The following is a 14,501-nucleotide window of genomic DNA, read 5'->3' as shown; positions in this document are numbered from 1 at the left end:
CTAATTTGTTCTAATCCCTTTGCAGCAGCTGCATGACGACTGCTGAAGAACAGCTACTGCAGGGATGAAGATGGCTCTCACACACAGAGGCAGACTCACTCCAAACCCCCGAAAACGGTCCAACTTATTTGTGCGTCAGCTATAAACACTTTATTCAATTTCTTTCAGCCATTTAGAAAAGAATCAAGTAAGGGGGAAACAGAAGTGACTAATCTCTCTCTCTTTCCCCCCTTTTGGTCAACAATGCCAAATTACAAAAATCAGTAAAGATCAGTCGTTATATTAAATGTGTTCAACCAAGTGAATTAAGAGAGAATTAAGATACAAAGCACAAAAGCTGCTACAATGGGTAAACTGGATTTAACATAGTGACTCATCTACACAAAAGGAGGTACGTACATCTAGCTGCACTTTTTAAAATTGTTGTTGTCGTTTTTTAAGCAACTGGTTAAATTATGCAAGTTACTTGTGGGGTTCATCAGTGCATGGGAAACAACTGAACAATCTGAGAATAAATGTTCTTAACATAAATATGTATGCTTATAGATAAATAATAATAGTAATCACAGGATTTCATCATCTACAAGAAATGATAACATGAAACGATTAAGAGAAACCTGAGAATTTCTGACACCGAGCACAATAGCCAATAGTGAATGGCCATGATGATGAGACCCAATTGTTAAGTAGAATTTTTTGCACTGACTCAGGAATATTTCACAGTTGGATCTGTTGTAAAGAACAATACAAATACAAAACATGATCCAGCCGTCAGACCAGAGCAGTCAGTGGTGTCGACCTGTCAGCCACCTCAAACATTTGGCCCATTAAGAAAGAAAAAAAGTACATCAAATAAGAAGAAAGAAAAAAAAAAAAAAGGAAACACCCTGAGCTGCTGAACCCCTTTTTCCAAGCAAGAAATACAGAAACATTTTACTTTTCAACATACAAAATGTGTCTATTCAGTTCCTAAACTCTTACTTAGTGTTGCTGAAAAAGGTGATGCAACACAACCATTATTACTTACATGCAGCATACATGTAAATAATGATTTTCATGATCTGAACATAGATCCACGTAGAGAGCTTCGTACATAATTTAATACTATACTAAGTGTGTGTTAACACTATGACAGTCTGGGAGTCAAATTCATCCCAAGGACCATGCTATGCTCAAAGAAACTAAAAACCCAAGAGCTACATCTCAGACGCTACAGGCCTCAGTTAGCATGTTAAATCTTAAAGTTCATGACACTTTTTTTTTTTTTTTTTAAATCACCTAACAAGTACAGCTCGTTTTGAAGGTTTTTCCAAAAGACAGCTTCTCCTAACTAAAAAGGACATGACAACACAGTTTAGGTTTGCAAAAGTGCATCTGAATAAGTTACAAGCTTTCTGGAAAAATGACCTTTGGACAGACGAGACCAAACTAGAGATGTCGGCACAGCACGACGTTTGGGAAAAACCAAATGCAGCAAATCAGTAAAAACACCTCATACCAACTGTCAAGCATGGTGGTAGAAAGATGATGATTTGGACTCACTTTGCAGCTACAGGACTGATGCACATTACGATCATTGAGTCGACCACAAACTCCTCTGTATACCAAATTATTCTACACAATCATCCCAAGCACACCACTAAAGGTACAGGAGAGTGGCTAAACAAAAAGAAAATATAATCAAGGTGTTGCACGGCCTAGTCGAAGTCCAACCAGAGTCTGACTGAAATGCTGTGGTGGGACTTTAAGAGAGCTGTGCATACATGACTGCCTGTAAACCTCAGTGAACTGAAGCGACTTCCATCAGTCATACAGGCGAGCATACAGAATGAGCACTTCACGTTGTTGTAGAAGCACCTTTGGCAGCAAACTACTGAGTCATGCAGTGTGCTTAGCTTTTCACAGGACTGCAGAGAGTCGTGTGAAAACTTTCTTTGACTGTAAATAGGTGGCATGCATCTTCTCATCTAACCCCTGGCAAGAGGCTGAATAAGTTTCTCTTATTTCCTGAAACCATTTCTTTGAAACAGACTTCAAACAGCAGTAGCAGTGAACCAGACTGAAAAAACTCAAATCGCTGCTTTGGTACTGAGGCTGGGAGAAGAAAGACTGACGAAGCACAAAAGACTTATTTTTACAACTACATTTATTTAAAAAAAACAAAAACAAACAAAAAAAGCGCCCAATGTCTCACCAGGGATGAGACAGTTCATGGAGAGAGACAGTTTTTAAAAGCATACAAACCAGCAAACTGTTAATCTAGCAGCATCCAAATGTTGGAATCTCCAAAATCATCATTTATATATTTAAATATATAGTTTTGTTGTTGTTTTTCCTTTTTTTTTGCCCCGGCAAGCTACACACTTTACAACATACACAGAGCTTCATCTCTCCTTAGTGGAGAAAAAACAAAAAACAAAACAAATACCTTTAATAAAATAAACAACTTTAGGTTAAATAAGCTTAAATAATAGTGTTAAATACAAGACACTTCTGTGGCAGGTATGTACAGAAAATAAACACATTTGGCATTGTAAGTGTGGTTCACTGGCGCTTGCTCTAATGCTCTAGAAACCACTGCATAAGAACACATTTTCCTGTGATAAACTACACACACACACACTCACATAACCTCTCTCTCTCTGACACACACACACATTTTTTTTTTCTATCAGTGAGCCACAGACAAGGCGTGTGTTTACAAAAAGGACTAAAAGCAAAGAGAAACAATCCACCGACAACCAAGAGTTTTAGGCACAGTCTCTTCCTCGTTTCATAAATACACGTCAAATACAACTGCGACTCGACAGGAACTCTTCACGCTTGTGGTATCTTCTTTTATTAAAAAACAAAAAATTTAAATAAAAAAACCAAAACAAAACACAGTTTTGTAACTACCACTTTGTTATTGCTAGGACATTGTGACAGTGAAGGGAAACTAGTGACAAATGTGCGTAGGGAAAAGCACCTTTAAAACATCAAAATTACTGCCATGTGACCCTACATTACAACACAGAGGAAAGGAAAATGTGGAATTCATCAGAAACAAAACAAAAACAAAGAAACAAAAAGTCTGAAAAACAGCAAACCTCAAAACTTTTGCGACTTTGGAAACCAGAAAGCAGGAGAAGAAAGAAAGAAAAAAGATCTCAGTTGAGCTACATTCATTTCCCCCCCTCCCCGCCGTACGTTTCAAGAGCGCCACATGTGGATTCCTCTTGGTGCAAGCAGACAGTAAGTACCACTTCATTATGTCCAGTACATTCCTCCCCTCCTCCCTCTCGCCTCGCCCCTCTATACTTTCCTGTGTCCGTGACGGCCGGCACAGAAACAGCTGTGTGACAGTGTGTGCAGTATGATACAGTACGGCTGAGTATACAGTACAGTAGACCGATGCGACATACGTAGGTAGGTAGATTATATGTTCACTACAGTAAATGAGCTTTACATTCCTCTACTGTAAGAAGATCCCGTGGACAGGCGGGGCCCTGGGTCGTCTTTCTTGATTCCTCTTTAGTGCTGGAGATGGAGGTGGGGGTGGTGTTTCCCCAAGAGCCTCGTTCACCAGTTAAATCAGACACGACCCTGCGCTTCAGACAGAGGACGATCCCAAAAGTAAAAGTCCAGATCGGGGTTTCAGGTTTCTCACCCAGGACTGCACGATAGTCTCCAAAACATGGGGTTGTTTGAAAGCGTCTTGATTACTCTTGGGAGCTGGTAATGGTTTGTTTTATAGTTTGTTTGCCTGTGGATCATCTGGGAGTCTTAAGTAGGAGTAGAGTGGGTGCCCGTGAGGAATAAAGGCCATCATGCTTTCTCTCTCCCTCCCTCGCTCTGTGTCTTAGGGTTTCTTGTCGATGGTGTGAAAGAACCACTCTGTGAACTTCCTGAGCTGCGCCGCTGCGGTCTGGCTCTCCTCCTGCAGTCGCATGTTGTCCTGTCTCAGGTGCTGCACCTCTTCCTGTAGCATCGCCTTATCCTCTTTCTCCTGAAAACAGGGCACACACACACACACACACGTGAACACACGCAATCAACGCGAAACACATGAGGCAAAAAATAAATGGATACAAAAGAGGCTGATAAAAGCCCCGCTATTACAAGAACATCCGTCTTTCGTCAGCGTGGTGTAAATGGGAGGCATTAACATGGCAAAGCAGCCCTTCCTCTGTTCTGATAAAAGCGCATTTCCTCTCTCCATTTTAAGCACATTAGTGTAGGTGGGGAAACGTTGGGCTGGGACACAATAAGAAAAGGAAGCGGGATATTGAATTAAGTGGATGAGTTTGTATTACACAGACCTCGGGGCACGCATTACTCAGTGTCTGTTCATCTGAGCTGTGGGACACCGACATGTGTCGTTTGCTAATGTGTGAAAGGAGCGCACCAAGGTGACAAAAACATAATCGACAAAAGGATGACGCGGACTCACCTTTCTGAGGTCGTGCTGCAGCTGCCTCAGGATCACCTCTAACTGGTTGACTTTGCCAGTGAGTGTGGAGGGGGAGCTGTTTGTGGGGTAACACAGAAGAGGACGGTGCCAAGAGTCATTTATTTACACGAAATGAAACAATAATGACAGTTTAGCTAACAGTCAATATTCACTTAGTTCTTGTGTGTGTGTGTGTGTCAGTGAAGCTTACTCTGCTCCCAGCGCCGCTCCTTCCGCCTCCACCACCCGTCTGGTCAGCTCTCTCGAGATCTGCAGAGCCTCGACCCGCTGCATGTCAGTCATGGTGCAGAAGGACGCCACGCGCTGGTCTGGGAAAAGAACAGGTGAAGTAATGGGTCATGATCTGCCTTTGACATCGAAAACAGGAAATCTGTTAAACTAAAACAGAACAGATAAACACACTTGCACACGCATTCCCGAGTGGATGGGACGATTCATTCATGGCTTGTATGAATGGATGGCTCTGGTTTAGTGCACTTGCAAAAGCAGTCCTGCCTTGCTGAGAGATCTATAACCGGACAGCAGGGAACAAGGTAGTAAACAGAGCATTTCTAGACTACTACAGATAAAGTCAGTCCCTGGGGTGTTGCTCCAGTGCCCTCACCCCTCCAAGTTTCCTCTGACAGCTGTTTGGCTCATAATGGGCTGGATCCCAGGGAGCTGTAGGACACCAGTCATGCTTGTTTTACCATATCAGGCCCTTAAGCTTTGTCAAAGCTCCATGGAAAACCCAAACTTGGCATGTTACCCTTGGGGCCTGCTCAGTTTTAAGGCCTAATGCTTGTTTCTTTAGAAACCTGTCTTTCTCAAGCCCTTATCTGAGGCTAAAGATGGGGTGGGGGGGTGGGGGTGGGGGGTGGTTCTGCATATTCATAGAAAAAGATTAAGGAAACCCTTCCATTAATTTAGCCCCCAAATGAAAGCTAATCCACTCGAAGACAAAAGCTGGCCGAGCCCAAAGTTGGTTTTTCAGATGAGTCAGGGACGGGAGAGCAAGTCTTCATTTGCATATGAATGAACATCTTCCTTCATATTCGATGGCTGCATCAGAAAGATTAAAGACTTCTAGGAAAAGCGGAGACAAGTGCAGAAAAGCAGCTTGCCGTTTTTGCGTGACCCGGGGTTCATACTTACTGGACAGAAAGACAGATTACAGAGAAGAGAATCTATGCTGCACACTGCATGCGAAAGCATTCAGCGACTGCACCAACATGCTTTGTTGTTCAAATCTACAAAAAAAAAAAAAAAAAAAAGCCTATTTTCACTTCCATCTGCTGCTTCTTGCAAAAGTCAAAGAGAGCACAGTAGTTTTTTTTATATAGTGCAAGCCAATCCAAACTGTCTTTTTGCATCATAAAAATGAGCCATCTCTCAGGATCCACATGACTAAGGGTTATGAATGCCGTGAATGCTTTACATCTAAGCCAGCCTCTTTCCCCACTGGCTCTAAACAAAGCTGGTTAAACATACATGACACAATGGCAGCCCCGAGCCACTTTCTGCTCGGCAACAAGGCCCCTGGTTTACACAGCGTTTTTTCTGGGCCAGCGCGGCTGCCGTGACAACTGCCTTGCCGCTGCCACTCAGACTGTGCATCAACTCTGCTGATTCGTCTCTCGTTAAATGACAAGACTGCGGGCCGTGCGGCAAGAAATGCATCAAAGGAGAATCTCCACAAAAGACTTCGTTAATTATGACAAACAAATGATTACATGCTATGTTGCCTGCTCACTGGTCCAGGGTCAAGGTGGAAAAAAAGAAAAAAAAAATACTCATGGCATGTGCGCAGGTCTGTGATAAATGGGAAATACACCGGCATGAGACTGGTCCAAAAAAGGTATTTAAATTAGAAAAGAGATTACGATGCAAATGAGTGGTTTAAATGTACGATTGGGGGGGGGGGGGAATAATCAGCTTTAAGTTTTTGACAGGAAGACAACCTATAAGTCTACATGAAAGCTTCATATCTAAATTTCTCGTCCCAGAGCTGAATACCAACAAACCCCCCGAAATGGAAAAGTCTGTTTCTTTCAGAAGATCACATTCGGACCTGGTGGTCAAGAGGGGAGCATAAATCATCCCAAACTTAACAAACGAAACCTTAACCATAACAGAAAAGCAGCAACACTCTGAAAACCCGAATGATGACTTGCTGGCCTTATGGTGGGAAGATTAGCTCCATGTCAGTGCTGAGAAATGATGGCTTTGTTCTTAATAGGAAATTGCAAAGGGGCCTGGGGTAGAGGTGCAAAAAGCAGGAGGATTCCCAAAAGTAAGCTCCGGAAGCACTTAGGAGCAACTAGAAGAAAACACATAGCTCACACAAATCTGCACATTCAAGCAAGCGGGCACTTGCAGATTACAAAACACACAGTCACACACGCTAAGCAGCCAGGAGGAGGGGGTGGGGAGTAGAAGTGGATTACACAAGGTGCCAGCAGCTTCATCCAGGCTGGTTACCTTCGAAGGCTCGTGCTGCATCGACCAGGTGAGACCAGTCCAGCCCAGAGGCAGTGTCAGGGAGGGGCATGAGGCCCGGGTCGCTGAACTTGGACCTGTCCGCCAAGGAGCCGTCAGAGAACCAAAACTCATCTGCAGAGACAGGCAGGCACGCCGATCAGTGTCTAGGCCTGGCCTGAGTTTAGGGCTAATCGTTGAGTCACCCATCAGTTTGCATCAGACAAAAGGGGTTAGGGGAAAGGAATGGGGAGGGGGACGTGAGGGGGGGGAAGCCAGAGAGACAATTTGAAGCGGGATGGCTTTTGTCTAGCCTAACTCCTGCCAAACGCCTAATCTATATTCGCTCATCTGGCGAAATCCTCCAGCAGGTTGGGAACCTTTTGAAAAGCCAAGTTCTGGATTTGTGTAACAGCATGATAGGCAAGAGTCACATTAAAACCACCTTCTCTGTGTGGCACTCGCGAGTCGCTGTCTTAGGGGCGATAAACGACTTGTCTAAGTGAATGTCTTCATGTTTCAATCAATAACTCCTTTCCCTCCCCTCTGTCCCTCCTGCCCCCCCTCAGCCCTGAAAGACAGAGAATGCAATAAACAAGCTCCCACTCTGCAGAGAGGCATTTAGAAAAGCATGAGTGGAGAAGCAGAGAAGAGACACAGAGAGCTTGAGGTGACGCTGACACTCTCCTTTCAATTTACCCAGCGTCTTGGAGCTTGAGTAATTCACTGTTTACCAAATTGGGGCTGCTTCAGTACGGGAAAGGGAGAGCCTGTGCTCTCAACTACCCTTCAAAACAATCAGGAATCCATCAGACTGACAGGCAGAAGAGGCCGAAGAGAAAAAAAACATCTTTCCAAAAGCCATTTTCTATCTAAGGACAGCAGCGGGAGATGGAAAAGGGATGGTACGAAAATGAGACAGGAGGGACAGAGAGGGGTGGCTGGCAGGGACTGATGAGTGAATGAAACATTATGTATGACAGACATTGTGACATTCCTCATGGAAAAATAGGCATGTTCATGTCAGAGATCCTAAAGCAGCAGGCAGGACATCACACCTCTCATCGCTAATACATATTCAGTTGATGCTGGGAGACAGTGGAGCAGGGAATATTAGCCAGCAGTGACAGGTGTCTGCTTAATGCAGACGGAGCGGCAGGTCCCTTGCAAGTAGTGAGCAGCCTCACCCATTTCCAATTAGATGACTATATTGAGGAGTGCTGCTGGAGTGTGTACCAGTTGTGCTTATGATATCAGCAAGGACTCAAGTGGCTCTTTGAACGAGTCTCGATATCCTGGCTCTTATCCGGTGCCAGAGAAGAGGATTGATAATCCAGCAGCGTCACTGAGAAAAGTGTGTATTAGCCTTCCTGTCTTCTGTTTGTGTGTTTTTTCAGCGAGCCGGCCCGTCGAGCGTTTCGTTGGTGTACTTACTCCGCAGGTTGGACGCGCCCTGGTTGTGGATCATGCGAGGCGGCAGCGTGCTGTGGTAAGGTGGGGTGGTGCTGAATAGGATGTCGTTAGGCATGGCTTGGTCCAGCATGGAGCTGTGCGAGCTGGCGTACGACGAGCCTTTCCGGTTACTGGACACGCTCTCGTCGGACAGCGTTCGGTACAGCGAGCGTCTGGGGGACAAGCTGTCCACTGCTGATACCTGAGAAGATCAGAACAATTTGTCAAGCATTACTCATAACAAAGAAAACAATCCTAGATGCACATTCCCCATGCTCTGCCTTTCCTCGGCACAGGAGGCATACACGATTGGGTGACTGGGTGGGCTAAACGGGGAACATCCGGGGGAGAGGTGGCAGGAATCATTTACAGTTTATGCGTTCAGGAAAATGCAGTTGGATTGAGCACAGCTGGAGAACGTCTGGAAGACGGGGAATAACAGGGCTGGAGGAGGTGGTGACAGAAGCCACTGCACTGTGGCAACAAGTAGTCGCTGAGTTTAATGCTAAAGCAGAGTGCAGGTTTCACAAAGCGAGACGGAAAGGAAAAAAACATGAGGAGGCAGTCGAGAAGTCTTTAAGATGGTGAGGAGGATACAGACAACTGGGTGAACTAACCACAGTGTCGTATACATGTGTGAGACTGACATCTGGACAATTACAAGGATAATTGTGGGTAATTTAACTTAAACAAAAAAGCAAGTATAAAACAATATTCTGTCTTGTGTTTGTCTGCACATCTGAAGTTTGCCTGCCTTCCAGTATTTTGGTATAATAGTGCAATTAGAGAGCTCATATAGCAGAGACAAGCAGGGGCCAAATCAGAACGATGCATGCTGTGATCAAAGAGAGCATGAGGTCAGAATAAACAATTATAAAAGCTTGAAAAGTAGCATCACCCTGAGGGGATGTCTTTTGGAGAGAGAATTACATGGGATATCACTGCAAAGACACCACTGTGTTACAGCTGGCCACAGTTTTGACAGAGCATCTCCTCTTTAAACCCAGAAAACCACAAAGCCAGATCCCATCCGTTATGTTGCTGTTCAGCTAACATAAATGCAGCAGCAGTGACATCAAAAGTAGCCACAAATGATATGCGGAGCATTTGGCCAGATGGGTAAACATCTCCCCTTGCTTCCCAGCTGTAACCTACACTAGACTAGTAAACCCGCAAAGCCAACACCCAGCCATCTCCATTTCAAAGACAAATCCCACGGTGAGAATTTAACAAACATCTTGTCTGTCTTTAAAGTGAGAAATATATACAGGAATTCAAAGCAATGCACATCTACTGCCTCTAAAGACCACCTCAGAGGCTTTAGCTTGACAAGGTTGTCTCTTATTGCAAGTTTTCCCACCCAACTTTACAAGATTAGACTCCCGAGGCTCTCGCTCATCAAAACAACTTTAAAACAGGATTTGCTGATCCTATATAAAGCATAAGAGCGCAGATTTAGAGCACCCATAAATGGAGTCACGGCAAATGAAAGCAATTCCAATTGGGCTTAATGTTTTTCTTTATAAAGCAATCTATTTAGTACATCAAAACAAGCTCTCTGAACACATCCTGGCACTGGTTAACTGTACCTGCTGTGCACATTTGGAGAAAATACTGTATTAATAAAACCTGCAAGATTATTGACTATTATAGTATGCCTAAATCCACCTCAGCTGGCAACAGTCTCAGCCTGCTTCGGGGCTGTACGGGCTTTGAATTCTTTTGTAGAGCAGCAACACTCTTATCAGTCAAAGCAGCAGTGGCACATCCACCTAGATTTTCCTGATTTTCCCGACTTTTTTTTTTTTTCCTTCGCTGCCCGCACCAAACAAAGACCCAATGACGTGCCACTCGGGAGGATGTGTTGGACAACCACCTTTTCAGATCGTTCTTCTTTCTTTCCCACAGGAGGTTCAAAAGAGGAACACTGTGGGCAAATAAGCTGTGAACGGCCTTTCCTTTACGTCAGCCACACAATGGTCTGCCTGTCCATAGAAGGTCGTCCCAGCGGACACTGTGGCTGGCAAGGAAAATCTGTCTGCACCTGCTCAGCCACACAAAGAAAGGCCATGGGCGAGTACCGGAAATGACACATGCGTTAACCTTTACTATAGAATCTGTTTCATTAACTGACAAATCATCAGTTCAGACTGTTTTATATAAGAATTAGAAATAAACCAACCGTGTTTCCAGCACCATATAATTACTGTGATTTGATGACTTTATGTGCCAGCTGATGACTGAAAACACAGTGAAGCTGCTCCCAGAAAAGAACAGTATGTGTTTATTGGGAACATATGTGTATATGCTTTGGAGTGCCTGGCCCCGTGCCCTCCCAGATTGTTGCTCCGCGCACTACATTATCACACCGAATCTGACAGGAGAGTGTGACAGCAGAGGTCCTGTTGCTCGGTGAATCTGACAATCAGTGCACCTTTGTACTGGCTACTTTCTTTATTCGTGGGAAGCAAAGTTACATCAATATTATGTGTATCCAAACAAGCTCAACACGCATGCTTTCATTTGAGACAGGTGCTGACGCTGCCTAGTTGTCTTGCAAGCGCCAGATTTTGTAAACCATAAGCTCGATGGTTGGAGGCAAGACAAACGAATCAGTGGACTGCTGCTTCGTGTTAGGGACGAGGCCTGTCTGTGACAGAGGACATGCCCGTCTTCTCCGGGGAACTGAAGTGCATTTGTATTAGAATTGAGCAGCATCCAAGAATAACCCATTTGTACATCTCCAGAGTCCCTTCCTGGTAGATAATGGATGGGGGGGATGGTGCAGGGAACTCGAGATGCAATTAATAGAGACTGCAGGACCCAGAAACATCAAACATCGATGTGCTCTCTGGAACTTCCTGCCTTTAATCCATGACATCCCGACTGAGTAAACTCAGCCCCTTGTTAGAAATTAAATTAACCAAACACTGTGCCAGTCAGTGGTGACTGAAAGGGTCCTGTGTCCAGAGAGAGAGTGAGAGGGAGGAATCCTATCAGCAGTGCCAGCATATGTTTGTCCTGCTTTCACTGGATTCCCAGCAAGAGATTTTCAGGTCTGGTTCTGCACTGGATTTATTCAAAAGGAGGAAGTCTGAGGTTTTTGTAGATACATCGTGTCAGTATAATAACAGAATTGTGAAGTGACATTTATTTGCATATTACACAGGACATCATAATAATGATAAATTAGAGGTTAGGGTTTCATTAATGCCCTCACCTTGCGACTCCTGTCTTCTCCTGGCGGGCTGTCGGGCAGCATCATTTTAACGTATTCCTCTTTCGAGAGTCTCTGCAGAGATTTTCCATCCCGCTCAGTGGCCTGGAGCCGGCATGCGGCCTCTTGTGCGTACAACTGCCTGTAGATGACACAGAGGGCAAAGAAGAGCATGGCTCATCACTAGGGTCACACAAAATACATCCCAAGGGGGGCAGCCTTGGAGCCATCACAGCTTGGGTTCAGAGGTAATCCCAGCTACTTAGAGAACAGGGACAGGGATCCGTCTTATCATGCCAACATCAGGCGCTTCCCTGCTCCATGCTAGTCAGGTGAATGCAGGATAACGGGGATGGAAAAGGACCAAGGGAGGGAACTTATTTCCAAATCTTACCCTGTTCCACATCACTGTGCCAAAACCATGATTACACAGGCTGCAAATAAAATCCAGCCAAGCACTGTGAGAGGTAGAAGGGAAAACAAGGGTTTGGGACAGAAATGACTTCCAGAAACAAGCGGAAAGCACCAACTAAAGGAGTGTTCACAACAACAACAACAGAGGGAGACATGAGAGCTGTTAGACAGGGCTGGAGAAGGACCCACAAGAGGTGACATGTTTTGTTAGCAGTGTGGTTGTCAGCAGGGTTTTTTCTGAGAACATTTAAATGATTCTGAGGGTGTGGAGAGTTTACGGGAGAGGTTACAGGGCACGGAAGATGTGCCCGACCAGGCTGGTGAAGTCATGTGGCTGTGAGACCTCTGCTTTAAGTGAGCAGCCTGAGCTTGACACACTGAGTGCTGTTGGCAGGCTGTTAGGTGGCCGCAGGGAGATTCGCTAGATGGTTAGACGATGGGACAGCCTAGTTATGACGGCTACCTCCAGACACTGTTGCTGAGAGCCGCACTGTATTAAGCTTTTGGCAACACGGAGAACAGTTCCTAAATATATGTACCGTGTTTGCTCTATTGTGTTTGGCAGAAAAATAAGTGCAGTTAACTGAATTTTGTACACTCGTTGTTTGATGCCAAAAACTGCAGCAAAAAGTCCTCTGTTTTCCCACTCTACCTTGACCTGTCCATTTTCGCCTGAAGTAATTGAGCCATAATTATGAGAAAACTGGAACAACATTAAAGCCCTCATCTTTGGAGTTAAATATTACTCTGCTGTGCACTGGCATCTGTTAAATGCCTACAGTATATAATTAACTTCTCAAGGGGCAGTGAAAAAGAAAGAATGTACGTTTTCATCCACCTGTTTTTAATACAAAGTCTGAGAGCTTGTGAAAAAGATGATAAAATTATTTTAGACTTAGTCCAGTTAGAAACAGCAGAGAGATCCAAAAGAGAAGGAAGTATAAGTGTTAATAGCTGTTTGATGCTTAATATTGTGATGCCTTCTTTCGTTTCTCCTATCATGGACAAGCCATAGATGCAGTGGTGCACAAGATTCTTTGTTTTTCTTTTGGGCTAAAGACTCTTAACAGTGGAGAAAAATTTTAAGGACCCCACACATAATGTAACCAGCCATCCAACCATTCAATTCATTGTCTGTCATGCCAATGTGAGGTTGTCATGGGGTACACAGGGTACACAACCTGGGCAGGGCGCTAGTCTGTCGCTCCGCTAACAGAGAGAATGACAATTTTTACACCTACAGCTATTTAAGAGTTCGCTCTGGATTTGAACGCAGGGCCTCATTCTTGATGTGAGGTGACGCTGCTAACCGCCACACCACCATGCCTTCCAGTATCTGGACTGACTCAAATATTTCTCCACGCTCATAGGTTAGCTGGCTAATATGCCAAGCTAAAATGTAGCAGAAATGGTTCACAGCACTCATAGAGAAGCAAATAGTTTAATCGCAGATAGAAAAGTGTTTCTATTGGCCTTCAGATAATGTGAGGTGGAGTCATAGCTATAATATGCATGTATAAAGCTGGGAATACTCTGTCCCAGACGAAACATAACCAAAGGGAAGCAATTGTGATGATAGCTTTGGTTGTGGTTATTAAAATTAAACTTCTAATAGAGATTTAAGCAGAGAGACTGAGAAGATATTAGATGGACAGTACACAGCAGTATGAATCTGTAGTGGAAATGTCACAGTCACTCATGCACAGCTGGTTGCTGTCCACTTTGAGCATGGTCCACAAGGCAGAACCAGCACTTGACACCGGAGGAGTGGGGGTACAAAGAGGGCGGGGCAGTGTGCGGGGTAAGCAGGCGGTGTCAGATCAGGACCACAGGGTTCACTCTTAACTGTGTACCTTGAACGCTCAGACAGCATTGTGAGAAGGAAGGTTAACAAGCTTTCCGCTCCTCTGAAACAAGAAGCAGAAGCAAGAAAGAAAGAGCCCACGGTTAGAAGGACCGTTACACATCCAGCCTCACACACAGCGTTAGAACAAATGAGAAAACTTTTTAGAATTGGGGGGAAAGAGAAACTTCATTATGTTAGGACAATATCTGTGAGTAATATTAGGCCATTTATCACGAGGCGCTGTTATGTAAGATGAAATAAAACGGTAGGAATATATAAACAAACAATGGGGTGGGTAAACTGAATTACGGAGCTTTTTCATAAGTCGGCAGAAGATGACTTCAGTGCATGCGATCAATCACACAACCGTAAGTAGCAAATTTCACAGCCTAAATGAAATTACTTGGGAGCTGGAGCACGGGGTTCCTTCCAGGGCAAAATCTCACACTCTCTCTTGCAAAACACGCCCCGCTCGCAAACATCCTCCAAATCAGTGCACACAGACAGACACACACACACAGCTACACTCACACCGTAAAAGCTGTTTCGCTTTCACCATCAATGGCTCTCTGTTCTCTACAGCAAAACCATTTAATCACCCGACAGATACAGTCAGTCATCACTGCTCACACAGACTGAGGATTGCATACATTCCTCTTCTG

The 14,501-nt window shown here is 44.5% G+C and overlaps 1 protein-coding gene across 8 annotated transcripts in view; it reads right to left on the bottom strand.

The window, feature by feature from the left end:
• Positions 1 to 2,128: 2,128 nt before the first annotated feature.
• The window catches only part of LOC113035329 (signal-induced proliferation-associated 1-like protein 2), an 80,100-nt gene continuing 67,727 nt past the window's right edge, over positions 2,129 to 14,501 (bottom strand). For 3 of the 8 annotated variants that reach the window (XM_026190838.2, XM_080287845.1, XM_026190837.2), the window contains 7 exons: positions 13,847 to 13,900; positions 11,583 to 11,721; positions 8,345 to 8,564; positions 6,914 to 7,045; positions 4,644 to 4,761; positions 4,433 to 4,508; positions 2,129 to 3,988 (listed from right to left, as the gene is read on the bottom strand). In XM_026190838.2, coding sequence (XP_026046623.1) covers positions 3,842 to 3,988; positions 4,433 to 4,508; positions 4,644 to 4,761; positions 6,914 to 7,045; positions 8,345 to 8,564; positions 11,583 to 11,721; positions 13,847 to 13,900 — 886 coding nt within the window. In that variant the 3' untranslated portion in view covers positions 2,129 to 3,841. The remainder of the gene's footprint in view (positions 3,989 to 4,432; positions 4,509 to 4,643; positions 4,762 to 6,913; positions 7,046 to 8,344; positions 8,565 to 11,582; positions 11,722 to 13,846; positions 13,901 to 14,501) is intronic. The other 5 variants (XM_080287848.1, XM_080287844.1, XM_080287847.1 and 2 more) reach the window with 3 other exon arrangements.

This window comes from Astatotilapia calliptera, chromosome 13 (assembly GCF_964374335.1).
Source record: "Astatotilapia calliptera chromosome 13, fAstCal68.1, whole genome shotgun sequence".
Taxonomy (NCBI): domain Eukaryota; kingdom Metazoa; phylum Chordata; class Actinopteri; order Cichliformes; family Cichlidae; genus Astatotilapia; species Astatotilapia calliptera.
This window is presented reverse-complemented; position numbering and strand designations above follow the sequence as displayed.